Raw genomic sequence first — 17,336 nt, 5'->3', positions numbered from 1 at the left:
GGATCGCGTCACCTTGTGCACCCGCTCGCCCGCCCGCACCCGGATGATGAAGTTGGGGGGGAAGTACCCGACCTTCTCCCCGATCTTCCCCTGCAAGGAGCGCGAGGGGGGGTTGGGGCCGATCTGGGGGTCCCAGACCCCCCTCCCCACCAGGCTGGGGGGTGACAGCAGGTTTGGGTTCCCCCCCCTTGCCTCACCCGCCACCACTCCTCGTTGGAGTCATCGACCACCGTGATCTTCTCCCCCGGCCTGGAAGGGAAGGAAGGGCTCTCTGAGGGGGGGGCAGGACCCCCACCCATCCTTGGGGGCTTTTCCCACCCAAGGAAAATCGCTTCTCCTTCAGAATCAGCTCCTCAGCCCCGAGCCTGGCACGGGACACGCAGCCCACGGGCTCAGGGACTGCCCGGGGCAGCTCAGCCTTGGGAAATCCACGGAACCGCATGGAGCCAACCCCCAAAAAACCCCAAAAAAACCCAAAACCCCTCAAAAAACCTCGGGAAGGAGCCCAAGAACAGGCTGGGAACTCACGGGAAGTCCAGGTCGTCCTTCTCCAGGGCTTTGAAGCGATAAAGTGCCACGAAGTAGTGGGACTGCAGGAACCCCCCCGGCGGTGGCTTCTTGCTCTGGGGGACACGGGGGGGTTTGCAGACAGCTCTGAGCGTCCCCCACCGGCTCTGCTCAAGGTTTTGGGGTGCAGGGCGAGGGTGAGGGGTACCTTGTCATCTGTTGGGCTCTTCTCAGCCTTCTTGTCCCCCTCGGAGGCGCCTGGGAAGGGGAGGAGGGGTCAAACCTCTCCCTTCTCCCGAGGGTCTCCTCAGCCGGCGGGGGACGCAGCGAGAGCCCCGGGGTGGGGACACGAACGGGGGACCCTCATTCTGCAGGGCAACCCCCCCCAAAAACACACCCAGGGGGTCCCTCCGTGTCCCCACGGACTCAGCCCCCCAACCCTCGGCGCTCACCACCCTCAGCTTTGCTCCCCACCGGCTTCGCGGCCTCCGGCTCCTCGTCCATCATCGCAGCCAGGGGCTGGAAGGACAGACAGCTCTCAGAGGGTGGGGGGGGTGGGCTTGGGGGGGGTCACTGGGGGGCACCGGGCAGGAATTTGGGCAGAGCCCGACCCCACACTCACGTTTTTCTTGTCGTCCTGCCCCTTCTTGCGCTCCTTGTTGGCCATGATCACCCCCGTCCGCAGCGTCTCGAACACGGGGTCGCTCCTGTTCGCTGTGGGGGCTCAGGGGGGGTCAGGGGGGGGGGTTGGGACACCCCAGGGTGGGGACAAAGGGACAGGGGGGACTCACCGAGCTGGTCCTTGGTGCCGACGAACTGCTGGTCGCTGTAGAGGGGGGAGCTGTACGCCCGCCGGAACCCGGGAGGCTGCGAGGACAGGACGGGGGGGGGGGGGTCACATCATCAGACACCCCCCGGAGCCACCTGGCAGAGCTGGGGGGACCCCCAGAGTGGGATGGGGGACCCCCTGAGAGGCAGGAAATGACCAGGGGTGGTGGCACCTGCCTCCTGCCCACAGGGACTGAGGTGGGCACTGCCAGGGGTGCCCCTTTTGGGGGCTGGAGGGGGGCAGAGGTGGCACTCACGATCTTGCCGAAGCAGCGCTGCATCTCCACGTAGGTCTGGCAGTGGTGGTGGATGTTGGTTTTGCAGTTCTTGCACCTCAGGCCAAATTTGTTGTTGACTGGGCAGTGCGGGGGGTGGGAAGGAGAGGGAATGTGACACTGCAGCTGCGAAAGGGCCGGGACGGAGCCCTGGGCAGCCTTGGCCCCCAGCCCCAGCCGCAGCCGTGCCCCCCCAGCCCTGCCCGTGACCCCCACCCCCCCTCAGCACTCACGGACGATCATGCGGGCACAAACATCGCAGAATTTGGGCTTTTTGAAGTAATGGTCTTTGAACTTGTGCGGTTTGTCGTTAACGAGTTTCTCCGGTTCGGGAGGGGGCTCGGGCTCCTCCTCCTCTTCCTCCTCTTCGTCATCCTCGTAGATGTAGTAGATGGGTCCCCCCGAGGGGCTGACCAGCTCCCCGTTGGGCTGCGGCTCCTGCACCGCCTCCTCCTTGGGTTTTCGCTGGAAAATTCGCTTCAGCTTCTGCAGCTGCTGGGGCAGGAGGCCACGGACGGTGTGTGGCAGCGTGGGGGAGGCAGGAGGGCAGAGCCCCCCACCCCTGCCCGGCTCCTCGCCCCCAGACCCCCTCCAGAAGAGGGGGGAGACTCCAGAAACGCTCGGAATTTGGGGATTCTCCTCCCGGTCCCGTGAAGTCTCCGCAGAAGAGGAAGCGGCGGCTCCTGAGCACCTCGGGGTGTGGGCACGAAATGCCAGGCTGGGAAATGCCCACCCAACCCCCGGCCCCCCAAAGCCTCCTGGGGCTGAAGCAGGATGATGATAGAGAGGGGGCACCCCCACCCACCCAAAATGCCCCGTGGGCACCCACTTACCCGGCTCTTGGGTTTCCCACCTGAAGCAGGTGAAGCCGGCGCCTCTGGCACTTCCTTCTCCGTCATGCTGCGAGGGGAAGAGCAGGGATGGCGCTGGCTGGGGCAGTTCCACCCTGCTGGGTGGGCAGTGCCACCCCTGCCCATCCTTCAGCCCCTGCCCGGGCTGGTTCTGCCAGGGGGAACCCCGGGTTCACTGCAGGACAGACACCCACGGTCTGTCCTGCAGCCCCTGCCCCGGCTGGCTCTGCCAGGGGAACCCCGGGTTCACCCCCAGTGCCCATCCCACAGCCCTGCCCCGGCTGGTTCTGCCAGGGGAACCCCGGGTTCACCCCCAGTGCCCATCCCACAGCCCTGCCCCGGCTGGTTCTGCCTTGCTGAGCCCCAGGGCCAGGCTGGAGGAGGTCGGTGCCCGTCCCAGAGCGTGGCACATCCCCTGGCTCAGATGCCAGCCCCTGGGCTACCTGCATGTGCCCACCTTAGCCCGAGCATCTCCATCCCACCGTGAAACCACGGACGGCGCCGCCCTCGGCCCCTCAGTGAGCTCAGGGGGCACCGATGGGCATCACCCGGCTGGCACCGGGGCAGGAGCTGCTCCAGCATCCCCCAAACCATCCCGGTGCCACCTTGGGCAGCCCTCCCTGCTGTGCTTCCACCCAGACCTCCCTGGTTTTGGTGATACCCACTCCAGTCAGGAAAACCAGTCGGGAAAACAAGCTGGGAAAACCTTTAGGAAAACCAGTCAGGAAAATAATCAGGAAAATAATCAGGAAAACCAGTCGGGAAAACCAGCTGGGAAACCAGTCAGGAAAACCAGTCGGGAAAACCAGTCAGGAAAAGCAGTCAGGAAAACCGGTCAGGAAAATAATCAGGAAAACCAGCTGGGAAACCAGTCAGGAAAACCAGTCGGGAAAACCAGACAGGAAAACCATCAGGAAAACCAGTCGGGAAAACCATGGGGAAGCAGCAGCGGGAACGGGGCACCCCGGGTCTGGGGGCACAGCGGGAACGGGGCACCCTGAGGCCCTCCAGCCCCGGGGAGTGCCCAGGGTGGGCACGGGGGGCACCCAGGGGGCACTTACCCTGTGCTTGGCGCTCTCCCCCCGCGCTGAAGGAGCCCCCGCAGGGCGGCCGGTGCCGGGCCCCGGTGGCCGCAGAGCCCGCAGCGCTCGGTGGCGGCGGCAGCCGCGGCGGTGCCGGGGCCAGCGGAGTGACAGGGCACAGGGGGACGACAGCTGAGCGGTGGCGGGGGCTGACGCCGGGAAATTGGAGCCCCAGCGTGCGCCGGGCGGCGGCGGGCGGAGGAGGCACCGGCTATTTGCGTTGGTGGTTGCTGGGCGTGCCAGGGGCCCCCCCAGCCTGGCCCGGGATAAAGAAGGAACCGGGCACAGAGAGGGCTCCGGGAATTGGGCACACGGAGGGTGCCGGGAGCTGGGCACAGCAAAGGCTCCGGGTCCAGCTGGGGCGTTGCAGGCTGCTGGCACAGCGGGCAGAGGGGCAGCAGTGGGGGCTGGCATGGGGTGGCGTGGCTGCCTCGCACCCCCTGGCACCAAACCTGCCGGTGCAGGCTCTGCTGGCATGGCAGGAGCTGGCATCCCACTGGTGCCAGGCTGCCCTGAGCTCCCTGCCTGGCTGTGGCTGGCACCGAGGTGGGAGCTGGAACCAGCCTGGGGTTGGAGCTCCCCCTTCCTGGCAGCTCTTACCTGTCCTCAGGAGGGTTGGGGCATCCTGCTGCTGCCAGGGGCTCTGGCTGTGCCACCCCAAATCCTGTCCCTGCCCCTGCCAGCTGCAGGTGCTGCTGCTGCCAGCAGGAATGTGACAATTCCTGGCAGGGCACTCCACGCCCTCAGTCCTGCCCTGGAATTCCACAGCTGGATGGGGCTGGCAGCTGGAGGAGAGGCCGTGAACATCTGTCAGGGGAGTCCAGCCCCAGCCCAAATGCCACTTTGGGACCATCCCCCTGCCGGTGTCCCTTCTGCTGTCCCCTCACCCCACAGAGCCCCCCAGCCCTGACACTGACACTGGAATTTACATTCAATTTACATTCAAGTGATGGACAATTTTCCTTTTTTGTTTTTTTATTTAAAAACAACCCCCCCCAAATAAAATAAGACCAAAAAAAAAATTCCCCCCACCTCCCCCCCCCCCAGCAAAATAATAATTTGATTAAATAAAATGTGCAGTGAACATACCAATCAACACCTGTATGTGAGGTCCAACACAGTGCTTAAACAAAAACCATAGACACAGGGGAGGGGGGCGGGCACGGGCGTCACTCCAAAAAAATAATAATTAAAAAAACAACAGAGCAAAAAAAAAAAAAAAAAAATCAACTTCTTGTCTCTTAATTATGTTCATATAAATATATCAAGGAAGGAGGGCGAGAGGAAGGGAGGGTGGGAGGAGAAGAGGCCCAGGGAGTGCCCGGTGCCCACACGGGGGCTCTACTGGGAGCTCGCCCGCTCCAGCACCCGCAGGTCGTAGTTCTTTTTGGCCACGCGCAGTTTGAAGCGGCTGAGGGAGTTGTTGAGGCGGAGGGAGGCGTTTTGGGCAGCCAGGGGGCTGGGGAACACGGCCACGATGGTGTATAAGGCAGCGAGGTCACTGTGCCTGCCGTTCTCCGGAGTCCCGCTGTTGTCCCCGCCGCCTCCTCCGTCCCCGCGGCGCCCCTGAGTCTCTTTGAGCCACTGGATTTTGGCACCGGCCATGGCGAGCTGGGTGAAGAGCTTGTCGGCCTCTGTCCGTGTGATGCCCTCGGGCAGGTCTGTCACCTCCAGCACCCGGCCCAGCACTGCAGGGGAGGAGCAGAGTGTCACCACCCAGTCCCGGTGTGCCCCCGGGGGCTGGAGCAGCCAGCTCTCCTGGGCACAGCAACCCTGTGCAGTGCCAGGCTGCCCCCAGCTGGAATTTATTCTTTTAAACCACTCAATCTACTCTTTTAAGCCAGAAACTTCCCCTCCAAAGCAGCCCTACCTGCTCCCTGCAATGCCCCATCCCAATCCCCTCCTCTACCCACAATTCTGGTTTGGCTTCAGAGGAGATGTGGGTATTCCCACAGCCACCTCTGCTGGGCACAGCAACCCTGCCAGGCTGCCCCCAGCTGGAATTTATTCTTCTAAACCAGCCAATCTACTCTTCTAAGCCCTCCAAAACAGCCTGGCATGCCCCATCCCAATCCCTTCCTGTGCCCACAATTCTGGTTTTGCTTCAGGAGGAGATGTGGGTATTCCCACAGCCACCTCTCCTGGGCACAGGAACCCTGTGCAGTGCCAGGCTGCCCCCAGCTGGAATTTATTCTTTTAAACCACCCAATCTACTCTTTTAATCCATTTATTCTTTTAAGCCCTCCAAAGCAGCCCTACGTGCACTCTGCAATGCCCCATCCCAATCCCCTCCTGTGCCCACAGTTCTGGTTTTGCTTCAGGAGGAGATGTGGGAATTCCCAAGTCCTCCTGGTGGCCTTTGGATAGTCCAGGCTTTCCCAGGGGCTCTGTGCTGTTTCCTCACCCCAAACCCTCAGACAGCAGCACTGGAGCCAACCCCACGCTGCCACCCTGACCCTGGCAGGGAGAAAGGCTGCACCCATGGAGGATGGTGGCACTGGGTGTGTCCTGCCTGTAGTACCCAAATCTCTGCAGCTCCTGGCTCCAGCCCTGCCCTGTGGTACCCAAACCTCTTTGCAGCTCCTGGCTCTCCCCTATCCCTGTCTCATGGCCCCCAAATTCCTCTGCAGCTCCTGGCTCCAGCTCCTGTGGTCCCCAAATCCCTCTGCAGCTCCTGGCTCCTCCCTGTAGCACCCCAACCACTGCAGCTCCCAGGTCCAGACCCTGCCCTGTGGTCCCCAAATCCCTCTGCAGCTCCTGGTTTTGACCTCTGCTCTATGGTACCCAAATCCCTCTGCAGCTCCAGCCCTGCCCTGTGGCCCCAAATCTCTGTAACTCCAGTTCCTGCCCTGTGGCACCCAAACCTCTCTGCAGCTCCTGGCTCTCCCCTATCCCTGTCTCATGGCCCCCAAATTCCTCTGCAGTTCCCAGCTCCAGCCCCTTTCCTCTGGTACCCAAATCCCTCTGCAGCTCCAGCCCTGCCCTGTGCTCCCCAAATCTCTGTAACTCCAGTTCCTGCCCTGTGGTACCCAAATCTCTTTGCACCTCACAGCTCCAGCCTTGCCCTGTGGTCCCCAAATCCCTCTGCAGCTCCTGGATCCCCCCTATTCCTCCCCAATCCCTCTGCAGCTCCTGGGTCTCCCCTGTTCCTGCCCTGTGCTCCCCAAATCCCTCTGCAGCTCCTGGCTCTCCCCTATTCCTCCCCAATCCCTCTGCAGCTCCGATCCCCCCTAGTCCTGCCCTGTGCTCCCCAAATCCCTTGCAGCTCCTGGTCCCCCCTATCCTGCCCTGTGCTCCCCAATCCCTCTGCAGCTCCTGGCTCCCTATTCCTGCCCTGTGCTCCCCATCCCTTTGCCCTTTCCTCCCCAATCCCTCTGCAGCTCCTGGTTCTCCCCTATTCCTCCCCAATCCCTCTGCAGCTCCTGGGTCTCCCCTGTTCCTGCCCTGTGCTCCCCCAATCCCTTTGCACTCCTGCTCTCCCTATTCCTGCCCTGTGCTCCCCAATCCCTTTGCACTCCTGGATCCCCCTATTCCTGCCTGTGCTCCCCAATCCCTCTGCAGTCCTGGATCCCCCCTATTCCTGCCTGTGCTCCCCAATCCTTGCACTCCTGGATCCCCCCTATTCCTGCCCTGTGCTCCCCAAATCCCTCTGCAGCTCCTGGTTCTCCCCTATTCCTCCCCAATCCCTCTGCAGCTCCTGGATCCCCCCTATTCCTGCCCTGTGCTCCCCAATCCCTCTGCAGCTCCTGGATCCCCCCTATTCCTGCCCTGTGCTCCCCCAATCCCTCTGCAGCTCCTGGATCCCCCTATTCCTGTCCTGTGCTCCCCAAATCCCTTTGCAGCTCCTGGCTCTCCCCTATTCCTGCCCTGTGCTCCCCAATCCCTCTGCAGCTCCTGGCTCCCCCCTATTCCTGCCCTGTGCTCCCCCAATCCCTCTGCAGCTCCTGGATCCCCCCTATTCCTGCCCTGTGCTCCCCCAATCCCTCTGGCTCCAGCCCTGCCCCGGGCTCAGCAGAGCTGCTGGAGGATTCTTTGCTAATATTAACGTGGCACGTCGGGACCATGCCAGGGGCAGGAGGGGGGAGGCAGCTCTTAAAGGGCCCCTGCAAGCAGCTGCAGCTGCTGGTGACACTGAGGTGACATCAGGGACAAGCCTGAGGGCTCCAGAGGGTCAGTGAGGGCTGCTCCATCCAAGCTGTGGGTCCCTCCCTTCCCCAGGACCCAGAGGGGACACCCCGGGCATGGGTGGAGAGAAAGGATTCACTGGAACCCTCAGCCCTCACAGCCACCCTGGGAGATCCCAAATCCCCAAAAATTTGGGATCTGAAGCTGCAGAACCCATGGGAAAGGGAAGCATGGGTGGGAAGAGTGACTTGGGAAAGAGATCTGAGTCTGGACACACTTTCTGCTGAGAAAGAGGAACAAAATCCCAGCTCTGCCAGCTCCATCACTTCTGGGAGGCAGGAACAGCAGCCAGGGGTCCTCCTCAGAGGTTTCACTCCCTGCTCACCCACCTCCCTCAGGGCACAGAGGGCTGGGGCTGCATCTGCTGCGCCCCCAGCCTGGACCCAGCTGGGCTGGGGGGTGTTTGTGGGTGTGGGGAGAAGAGACTGGCAGGAAATCCCTCCAAAACCAGCACAGGGACTGGCAGGAAATCCCTCCAAAACCAGCACAGGGACTGGCAGGAACCCTCCAAAACCAGCACAGGGACTGGCAGGAAATCCCTCCAAAACCAGCACAAGGACTGGCAGGAACCCTCCAAAACCAGCACAGGGACTGCAGGAACCCTCCAAAACCAGCACAGGGACTGCAGGAAAATCCCTCAGGGACTGGCAGGGAAATCCTCCAAAAGCAGCACAGGGACTGGCAGGGATGCTGGTGCAGACAGGGATGGCACCTGGAGTCTCCAACATCCATTTTTAGGGACATCAGAGGGCAAACAGAGGCTGGAGGGGGTCACCCTGGACCCACCACGGCTGGGGGGTGTTGTTGTGTGTGTGGGGAGAAGGGACTGCAGGAACAGCCTCCAAAACCAGCACAGGGACTGCAGGAACCCTCTAAAACCAGCACAGGGACTGGCAGGAACCCTCTAAAACCAGCACAAGGACTGGCAGGAAATCCCTCCAAAACCAGCACAGGGACTGGCAGGAAATCCCTCCAAAACCAGCACAGGGACTGGCAGGAATCCTCTAAAACCAGCACAGGGACTGGCAGGAACCCTCCAAAACCAGCACAGGGACTGCAGGAACCCTCCAAAACCAGCACAGGGACTGCAGGAACCCTCCAAAACCAGCACAGGGACTGGCAGGAACCCTCCAAAACCAGAAAAGGGACTGCAGGAAAATCCCTCAGGGACTGGCAGGGAAATCCTCCAAAAGCAGCACAGGGACTGGCAGGAAATCCCTCAGGGACTGGCAGGAACCTTCCAAAACCAGCACAGGGACTGGCAGGAACCCTCCAAAACCAGCACAGGGACTGCAGGAACCCTTCAAAACCAGAAAAGGGACTGGCAGGAAATCCCTCAGGGACTGCAGGAACCCTCCAAAACCAGCACAGGCTCTGTGGGATGCTGGTGCAGGCAGGGATGGCCCCTGGAGTCTCCAACACGCATTTTTAGGGACATCAAAGGGCAAAGAGAGGCTGAGGGGGTCACTTGCCTACGTCACTTGTCCCCAGGTCGGTGGACGCCGATTTCAGCGCCTGCCTCTTGCTCCGGTTGCCGTGTTTCATTCCCGTCTGCCCCTGGAAGGAGACAAGGGTCACCTCAGGGGACAGGGTGGCCTGGTGGTGGCCACAGAGGGCTGGGGAGGGCCTGGCTGTACCTGGTGTGCCGTGTAGCTGGGCTGGCTGTGCAGCAGAGGCGGGGGACACAGGGACAGGTTGTACTGCAGAGGCTGGCCCAGCAGCGAGTAGCGGCCGTCACCTGCACGAGGGGCAGCGCTGGGGACCCAGGCAACAGCACAGCACTCCTGGCTCTGTGCCACTGCCTGGAAAACCCCCCTGGCCCAGGACTGACTCTCCCGGGAAGCTGAGAAGGCTCAGAGGAAAATGTAAATAATAATGATCTGATTCTCTTCTCCTGTGTTTGCTGCTCTGGAATTGGAATTTGGAATTTCCCAACATGTTTGGTTGGTTTTGTGTGAATTGTTTTTGCACAATGACCAATCCCTGTCCAGCTCTGTGGGGACTCTGGAGGAGTCACAGGGTTTCATTATTCATTCTTTGTAACCTTCTGTCTGTATCCTTTCTGTTTGCTTTAGTGTTGTTTTAGTACAGCAATCTATAATATAATGTAAGAGAATGTAATGTAATGTCATATGTAATGTAATTGAATGTAATAGAATGTAATATCATATATTATAATGTAATATAATCTCATATAGTAGATCATAATATAATATATAATAATATATCATATAACATAATATTATATAATATGTAATATCATATCATACAATATATCATATCATAATCACATATCACATTTCTACAATGTAATGTAATGTAATATAATATGATATAATATAACACAATGTAATGTAATATTTTATATGATATATATTATATTACATTACATTACATTACATTACATTACATACATTATATATATTATATTATATTATATTGATATGATATTATATTATATTATATTATATTATATTATATTATATTTATATTATATTATATTATATTATATCAGAGATTATAATATACTGTAATATAGTAGTAAATTATATGTCATATCATATAATATCATTATCATATCATTATAATTTATCACATTTCAATAATAAATATAACAAATATAATAGAATATAAACTATAATATAATATAACATAATATAATGTTATATAATATATCATATATTATAATATAAAATATAATATCATATACCATAATATAATATAATGTCATGTAATATAATATCATATGTCATACAATTATCATATCTTTATCATATATCACATTTCAATAATGTAATGTAATGTAATGTAATGTAATGTAATGTAATGTAATGTAATATAATATATCAGCCTTCAGATAGCACGGAGTCAGATCCATCCCTCCCTGACCCAGACCCCTCCCAGAGCCCCCACCCCCAGCCCTGGGCTGCCCCAGTTGCTCTGTGCTGTTCTCCCCCCAGACCCCAGGCAGCAGCCCTGTAGCAGGCAGCAGCCCTGCAGCAGGCAGCAGCAGTGCAGCAGGCAGCAGCTGTGCAGCAGGCGCAGCCCTGCAGCAGGCAGCAGCACTGCAGCAGGCAGCAGCCCTGCAGCAGGCAGCAGCCCTGCAGCAGGCAGCAGCCCTGTAGCAGGCGCAGCCCTGCAGCAGGCAGCAGCCCTGCAGCAGGCAGCAGCCCTGTAGCAGGCGCAGCCCTGTAGCAGGCGCAGCTGTGCAGCAGGCAGCAGCTCTGCAGCAGGCAGCAGCTGTGCAGCAGGCAGCAGCCCTGCAGCAGGCGCAGCCCTGCAGCAGGCAGCAGCCCTGTAGCAGGCAGCAGCCCTGCAGCAGGCAGCAGCCGTGCAGCCAGCCCCCTGTGCCCCTGCCCCGAGCAGAGGGGCTGCACCCGCAGGGGAAGGGGCTTCCCTTACCTTGTGCAGGGCCCATGGGCCGGGGGAACTGGGGCAGCACGGGCAGGGGGCTCAGCCCCGGGCACACGCTGCTCAGGTTGGTGACGGGCGACGGCGTCGGGGACTGCGTGGGGGACGTGATGGGGCTGCTCAGCTGGGTGCTGGCCTGGGGGAGGGACAGTGTCAGCCCGGGTGGGGACAGCTCCTGCACCCGCCTGGTACAACCTGAGACTTCAAACATTCCTGCTTGGATAGAACCTGAGACTTCAAACATTCCTGCTTGGATAGAACCTGAGATCTCAAACATTCCTGCCTGGATACAATCTGAGATCTCAAACATTCCTGCTTGGATAGAACCTGAGACTTCAAACATTCCTGCCTGGATAGAACCTGAGACTTCAAACATTCCTGCTTGGATAGAACCTGAGATCTCAAACATTCCTGCCTGGATACAATCTGGGATACAGGGACTGGCAGGAACAGCCTCCAAAACCAGGATTTCAAACATTCCTAACTGGATAGAATCTGAGATTTCAAACATTCCTGGATCCAGTCTGAGATTTCAAACATTCCTGCCTGGGTACAATCAGAGATTCTGGAACACCAGCAAGGTTTCTCCACTGGATTTCCCAGAGGAGCAGCAGCTGCCTCTTCCACTGGATCTCCAGAGGAAGACTCCACCCTTTCCTACAGGATCCCTGCTCCAGCAGCACCACCCCTGGCACTGCAGGAGGGCTGAGCCACAATTCCAGCTGGACTGTGCCAGCACCCTGACCCACAGGGTGCCAGGCTGGGTTCTCACTCTGCCAGTGGTTTTGCTTTTGTGCCCATTTTGGTCCGTCCTGGGTTCATTTTGTGCCCATTTTCGTTCCATTTTGTGCCCATTTTGGGTTCATTTTGTGCCCATTTTGGTTCATTTTGGGTGCAGCCCTGGCTGGGCTCTTGTGCTGCCCAAGGTGGATCCATTGAGGCCTCCTAATAAATCCCTATTTATTATTTATCTCCAGGCTCTGTTCCAGATGAGCCTTCACAAGGTGACAACACCTCCCACATTGGATTGAGCTTTTTCTGACTCAGAGATGGGGAACTGAGAGGTGTTTCCAGCAGAGCCACCCCTGGCACTGCAGGAGGGCTGGAGCCACAATTCCAGCTGGACTGTGCCAGCACCCTGACCCACAGGGTGCCAGGCTGGGTTCTCACTCTGCCAGTGTTGTTCTAGTGTACTGCACTGTTTATTTTATCCTTTTCTTTCCTTCCCTATTAAAGAACTGTTATTTCTTGCTCCCATAATTTCTGTTGCCTGAGAGTCCCTTAATTTATAATTTATAGTTTGCTACTCCCAGCCCAGCAGCTTTTGAGCCTGGGTGCCTTTTAGTTTGAGTTTGCTACTCTCAGCCTAGCAGCTCCAAGCCTAGGCTCAGCCAGCCCACCCCTCAGCTGCCTCCTCCCAGTCCCTCCCAGTCCCCCCCAGTCCCTCCCAGTCCCACCCAGTCCCCCCCAGTACCTGAGCACTGCTGTCGGGGTTGTAGAGGTCTCCTGGCTTCTGCCCCCTCTGCTCCAGGCTGTAGTACTTACAGTGGCTCCACTGCACCACGGGGGGGTTCTGGGGGGCCTGGGGGCCGTTGGGGACATTCAGCTGCATCACCACCACACCAGGGCCTGACGGGGACACCCCTGGGGACAGACACAGAGGGGTATGGCCCAGGTTCTGCTGCTGTGGGACACCAGGCACCTGCCTGTCCCTGTCCCTGCACACCCTTCCCCAAGTCCCACTCTGGACTCTCTCCTCTGCCACTCATGATTTTTCCAGGCTGGAAAAACCCCACAGGACCCTCTGGGGACTCCTGTCGAATAGCAAAGGTCACAGCTGGGAGTGGTGATGTTTAAGGCAGGAGAAATGGGAGCACAGGGGCCAAGCTGAGGGATGGCAGCTCAGTGACCGCTCTGAGCATCTCCACAACACCCCAGGCAAAGGCTCTGGGTACAGAACTCCAGCATCCCAGCTCAGATCCAGGTACAGAACTCCAGCATCCCAGCTCAGATCCAGGCCCAGATCCAGCATCCCAGCTCAGATCCATGTACAGAACTCCAGCATCCCAGCTCAGATCCAGGCCCAGAACTCCAGCATCCCAGCTTGGATCCAGGTACAGAACTCCAGCATCCCAGCTCGGATCCAGGCCCAGATCCATCATCCCAGCTCAGATCCAGGCCCAGATCCATCATCCCAGCTCAGATCCTGCAGCTCACCAGGCCCAGATCCACCATCCCAGTTCAGCTTCTGCACTGGGCCCAGACCTCCATCATCCCAGCTCAGATCCTGCTCCAACTCACCAGGCCCACACCTCCATCATCCCAGTTCAGATCCTGCAGCTCACCAAGCTCACACCTCCATCATCCCAGCTCAGATCCAGACCCACACCTCCATCATCCCAGCTCAGATCCTGCAGCTCACCAGGCCCAGATCCACCATCCCAGCTCAGATCCAGACCCACACCTCCACCATCCCAGCTCAGATCCAGATCCACCATCCCAGCTCGGATCCAGACCCACACCTCCACCATCCCAGCTCAGCTCCTGCTCCAGCTCACTCCCCCAGCCTCCCCATCTGCAGTTTCCTCCCTCTCTCACCAACCCACAGCCCACCCAGCTCCCTCACCCCCCGTGCCCACCCTGGCAGGCACCACCCAGTGCCACACCCTGCTCACTCCCCGTGGCATTCCCAGCCTGAGCAATCCCCTTGCCCAGAAGCTTGGCTGTGAAGTGGCAGCTCCAGAGCCCGTGATCCAAAGGCTGGTGCCACCTCTGGAGTGGATGCCAGCCTTGCCCAGTGCCCCCTGGTACCTGAATACTGCTGCTGCATCTGGGGGGGGCTGCAGGGCGCCGGGGACTGCGGCATCTGGTACTGCTCGGAGCCAGGAGGCTGCAGGAACCCCACGGATGGGCTGTGGAGCAGAGAGGGCTCAGTCAGGATGGGCATGGGATGGGCATGGGCATGGGGATGGGCATGGGGATGGGCATGGGCATGGGGATGGGCATGGGCATGGGGATGGGCATGGGGATGGGCATGGGGATGGGGATGGGCATGGGGATGGGCATGGGGATGGGATGGGCATGGGGATGGGCATGGGGATGGGCATGGGGATGGGCATGGGGATGGGCATGGGGATGGGGATGGGCATGGGGATGGGCATGGGATGGGATGGGCATGGGGATGGGCATGGGCATGGGCATGGGGATGGGCATGGGGATGGGCATGGGGATGGGCATGGGATGGGGATGGGCATGGGGATGGGGATGGGGATGGCATGGGCATGGGGATGGGCATGGCATGGGCATGGGCATGGGGATGGGGATGGGCATGGCACGGGGATGGCATGGGCATGGGCATGGGGATGGGCATGGCATGGGGATGGGCATGGCATGGGTATGGGCATGGGCATGGGATGGGCATGGGCATGGGAATGGGCATGGGGATGGGCATGGGGATGGGGATGGCATGGGGATGGGCATGGGGATGGGCATGGGCATGGGGATGGGGATGGGCATGGGGATGGCATGGGCATGGGCATGGGGATGGATGGATGGGCATGGGGATGGGCATGGCATGGCACGGGGATGGGGATGGCATGGGGATGGGCATGGGGATGGGCATGGGCATGGGATGGACATGGGCATGGGCATGGGGATGAGGATGGGCATGGGCATGGGCACGGGGATGGGGATGGGGATGGGCATGGGGACTGGGGATGGGCATGGGCATGGGCATGGGCATGGGCATGGGGACGGGGATGGGGATGGGCATGGGGATGAGGATGGGCATGGGCATGGGGATGGGCATGGGGATGGGCATGGGGATGGGCATGGGGATGGGCATGGGCATGGGGATGGGCATGGGGATGGGCATGGGCATGGGGATGGGCATGGGGAGGAAGGGCTGGCCCATCTGCACAGGTTATCCCCAGCTATAATTATCACTCTTTTGATGAAGGATGGGGCTGGTTTTGGGCTAAGAACCATTTATTGCTCAGATAAACATCAGTCTGAGGTTTTTAAGGTGCATGGCTCAGAGTAGTCATGAGTTTCTTTGTTACAAGGAAATATTGAACTTTCTGAATTAACAGAGAGGCTCAGTGAGGATGGGGATGGGGAGGAGGGGCTGGCCCATCTGCACAGGTTATCCCCAGCTATAACTGCCACTCTTTTAATGAAGGATATTTTGGGGCTAAGAACAATTCATTGCTCAGATAAACAAGGGTCTCAGAGGCTGTGAGGTTTTTAAGGTGCACAGCTCAGAGCAGTCACAAGTTTCTTTGTTACAAGGAAATATTGAACTTTCTAACCTAACAGAGCGGCTCAGGTGAGGATGGGCACAGGGAGGAAGGCCTGGCCCATCGGCACAGGTTATCCCCAGCTATAATTATATAATTATAATTGTCTGACCATTTATTGGTCAGACAAACATCAGCCTGGGGACTGTGAGATTTTAAAGGTGCAAGCTGCAGAGTAGTCACAAGTTTTTTTGTTACAGGAAACTAATTTCTAAACTAACAGACAGGTGCTACAGGGTTTATTTTGTTTATTTTCCAACCTATCATCTTTACTTACTCCTGCTGCACCGTGGATACTTTTGTCTAATGGCCTTTAACTCACACGCACACATCTTCTGTCAGAGCTTTTAAACTCTTGGCTCCTTCTATACAACCACACCCCGACATCAGAAACCCCTCACCATTTTATCAATGCACTTTCCTATATTATAAACCCCTCACCATTTTATCAATGCACTTTCCTACATGATAAACCCCTCACCATTTTATCAATGCACTTTCCTACATGATAAACCCCTCACCATTTTATCAATGCACTTTCCTACATGATAAACCCCTCACCATTTTATCAATGCACTTTCCTATATTATAAACCCTTCACCATCTTATCAATGAAGTTTCCTACATTATAAACCCTTCAGAATCTTACCAATACAGTTTCCTATATTATTCCTATAAACTCTTCACCACCCTATCAATGCATTTTCCTACATCAGAAACCCCTCACCATTTTATCAGTGCAGTTTCCTATATTATAAACCCTTCAGAATCTTATCAATACAGTTTCTTACATTATAAATCCTTCACCATTTTATCAATAAGTTTATCAATCAGTTTCCTTTATTATTCCTATAAACCCTTCACCACCCTATCAATGCATTTTCCTACATGATAAACCCTTCACCACCTTATCAATGAAGTTTCCTATATTATAAACCCTTCACCATTTTATCAGTGCAGTTTCCTACATTATAAACCCTTCACCATTTTATCAATAGAGTTTCCTACATTATAAACCTTTCACCACCCTATCAATGCATTTTCCTACATGATAAACGCTTCACCACCTTATCAATGCAGTTTCTCACAACTTTCACAACTACAGAACACAAATTTATGATTTTTCTCCTCAATGTCTGGGTATTGTATTTTTACACCAATCCCAGCTTCTCCCAAGGCTGCAGCTCAAACCCTGCTGTGCCTCTGGAAGTTTCTGTTGTTCTGATTCCCACACCCAGCTCCCTCATTTTTGGGATGGCTGAACACACAGGAGCTCCTGGAGAGGGCTGGGCACACAGGAGCCCCTGGAGAGGGCTGGGCACACACACAGGAGCCCCTGGATAGGGCTGGGCACACACACAGGAGCCCCTGGAGAGGGCTGGGCACACAGGAGCTCCTGGAGAGGGCTGGGCACACAGGAGCCCCTGGATAGGGCTGGGCACACAGGAGCTCCTGGTGAGGGCTGGGCACACCACAGGAGCCCTTGGTGAGGGCTGGGCACACAGGAGCCCCTGGAGAGGGCTGGGCACACAGGAGCCCCTGGTGAGGGCTGGGCACACAGGAGCCCCTGGAGAGGGCTGGGCACACAGGAGCCCCTGGAGAGGGCTGGGCACACAGGAGCTCCTGGAGAGGGCTGGGCACACAGGAGCCCCTGGAGAGGGCTGGGCACACAGGAGCCCCTGGAGAGGGCTGGGCACACACACAGGAGCCCCTGGAGAGGGCTGGGCACACACACAGGAGCCCCTGGAGAGGGCTGGGCACACACACAGGAGCCCCTGGAGAGGGCTGGGCACACACACAGGAGTCCCTGGAGAGGGCTGGGCACACACACAGGAGCCCCTGGAGAGGGCTGGACACACAGGAGCCCCTGGTGAGGGCTGGGCACACTCACAGGAGCCC

At 57.4% G+C, this 17,336-nt stretch overlaps 2 protein-coding genes across 2 annotated transcripts; both read right to left on the bottom strand.

Annotated features, from left to right (window-relative positions):
- Nucleotides 1–6: 6 nt before the first annotated feature.
- On the bottom strand, nt 7–4,396 carry STAC3 (SH3 and cysteine rich domain 3; the record flags this gene model as incomplete). Its single annotated transcript, XM_050984805.1, has 12 exons — nt 4,386–4,396; nt 3,523–4,125; nt 2,444–2,510; nt 1,844–2,105; nt 1,593–1,690; nt 1,299–1,374; nt 1,130–1,221; nt 960–1,026; nt 716–765; nt 529–623; nt 198–249; nt 7–90 (listed from the first exon to the last, which is right to left on the bottom strand). Coding segments are annotated over exons 1-12 (1,557 nt in total), but the record flags the coding sequence as incomplete, so codon positions are not given.
- Nucleotides 4,397–4,541: 145 nt separating this feature from the next.
- Nucleotides 4,542–14,130, bottom strand: LOC103824786 (R3H domain-containing protein 2). Its single transcript, XM_050983830.1, has 6 exons — nt 13,951–14,130; nt 12,614–12,783; nt 11,131–11,275; nt 9,366–9,466; nt 9,201–9,285; nt 4,542–5,231 (listed from the first exon to the last, which is right to left on the bottom strand). The coding sequence occupies exons 1-6, from the start codon at nt 14,084–14,086 to the stop codon at nt 4,885–4,887; spliced, it is 984 nt and encodes a 327-aa protein (XP_050839787.1). The 5' UTR covers nt 14,087–14,130; the 3' UTR covers nt 4,542–4,884.
- Between the last annotated feature and the right edge of the window lie 3,206 nt (nt 14,131–17,336).

Source organism: Serinus canaria, chromosome 25, assembly GCF_022539315.1.
Source record: "Serinus canaria isolate serCan28SL12 chromosome 25, serCan2020, whole genome shotgun sequence".
Taxonomy (NCBI): Eukaryota; Metazoa; Chordata; class Aves; order Passeriformes; family Fringillidae; genus Serinus; species Serinus canaria.
This window is presented reverse-complemented; position numbering and strand designations above follow the sequence as displayed.

Excerpts from the sequence above, each read along its gene's own strand:
- LOC103824786 (XM_050983830.1), bottom strand. The coding sequence starts at position 14,086 with ATGCCCATCCTGACTGAGCCCTCTCTGCTCCACAGCCCATCCGTGGGG. Across the intron at positions 9,286-9,365 it reads CCAGCTACACGGCACACCAG|GGGCAGACGGGAATGAAACA; the intron begins GTACAGCCAGGC and ends GTCTCCTTCCAG. Across the intron at positions 5,232-9,200 it reads CCTGGGGACAAGTGACGTAG|TGCTGGGCCGGGTGCTGGAG; the intron begins GCAAGTGACCCC and ends CCTCCCCTGCAG.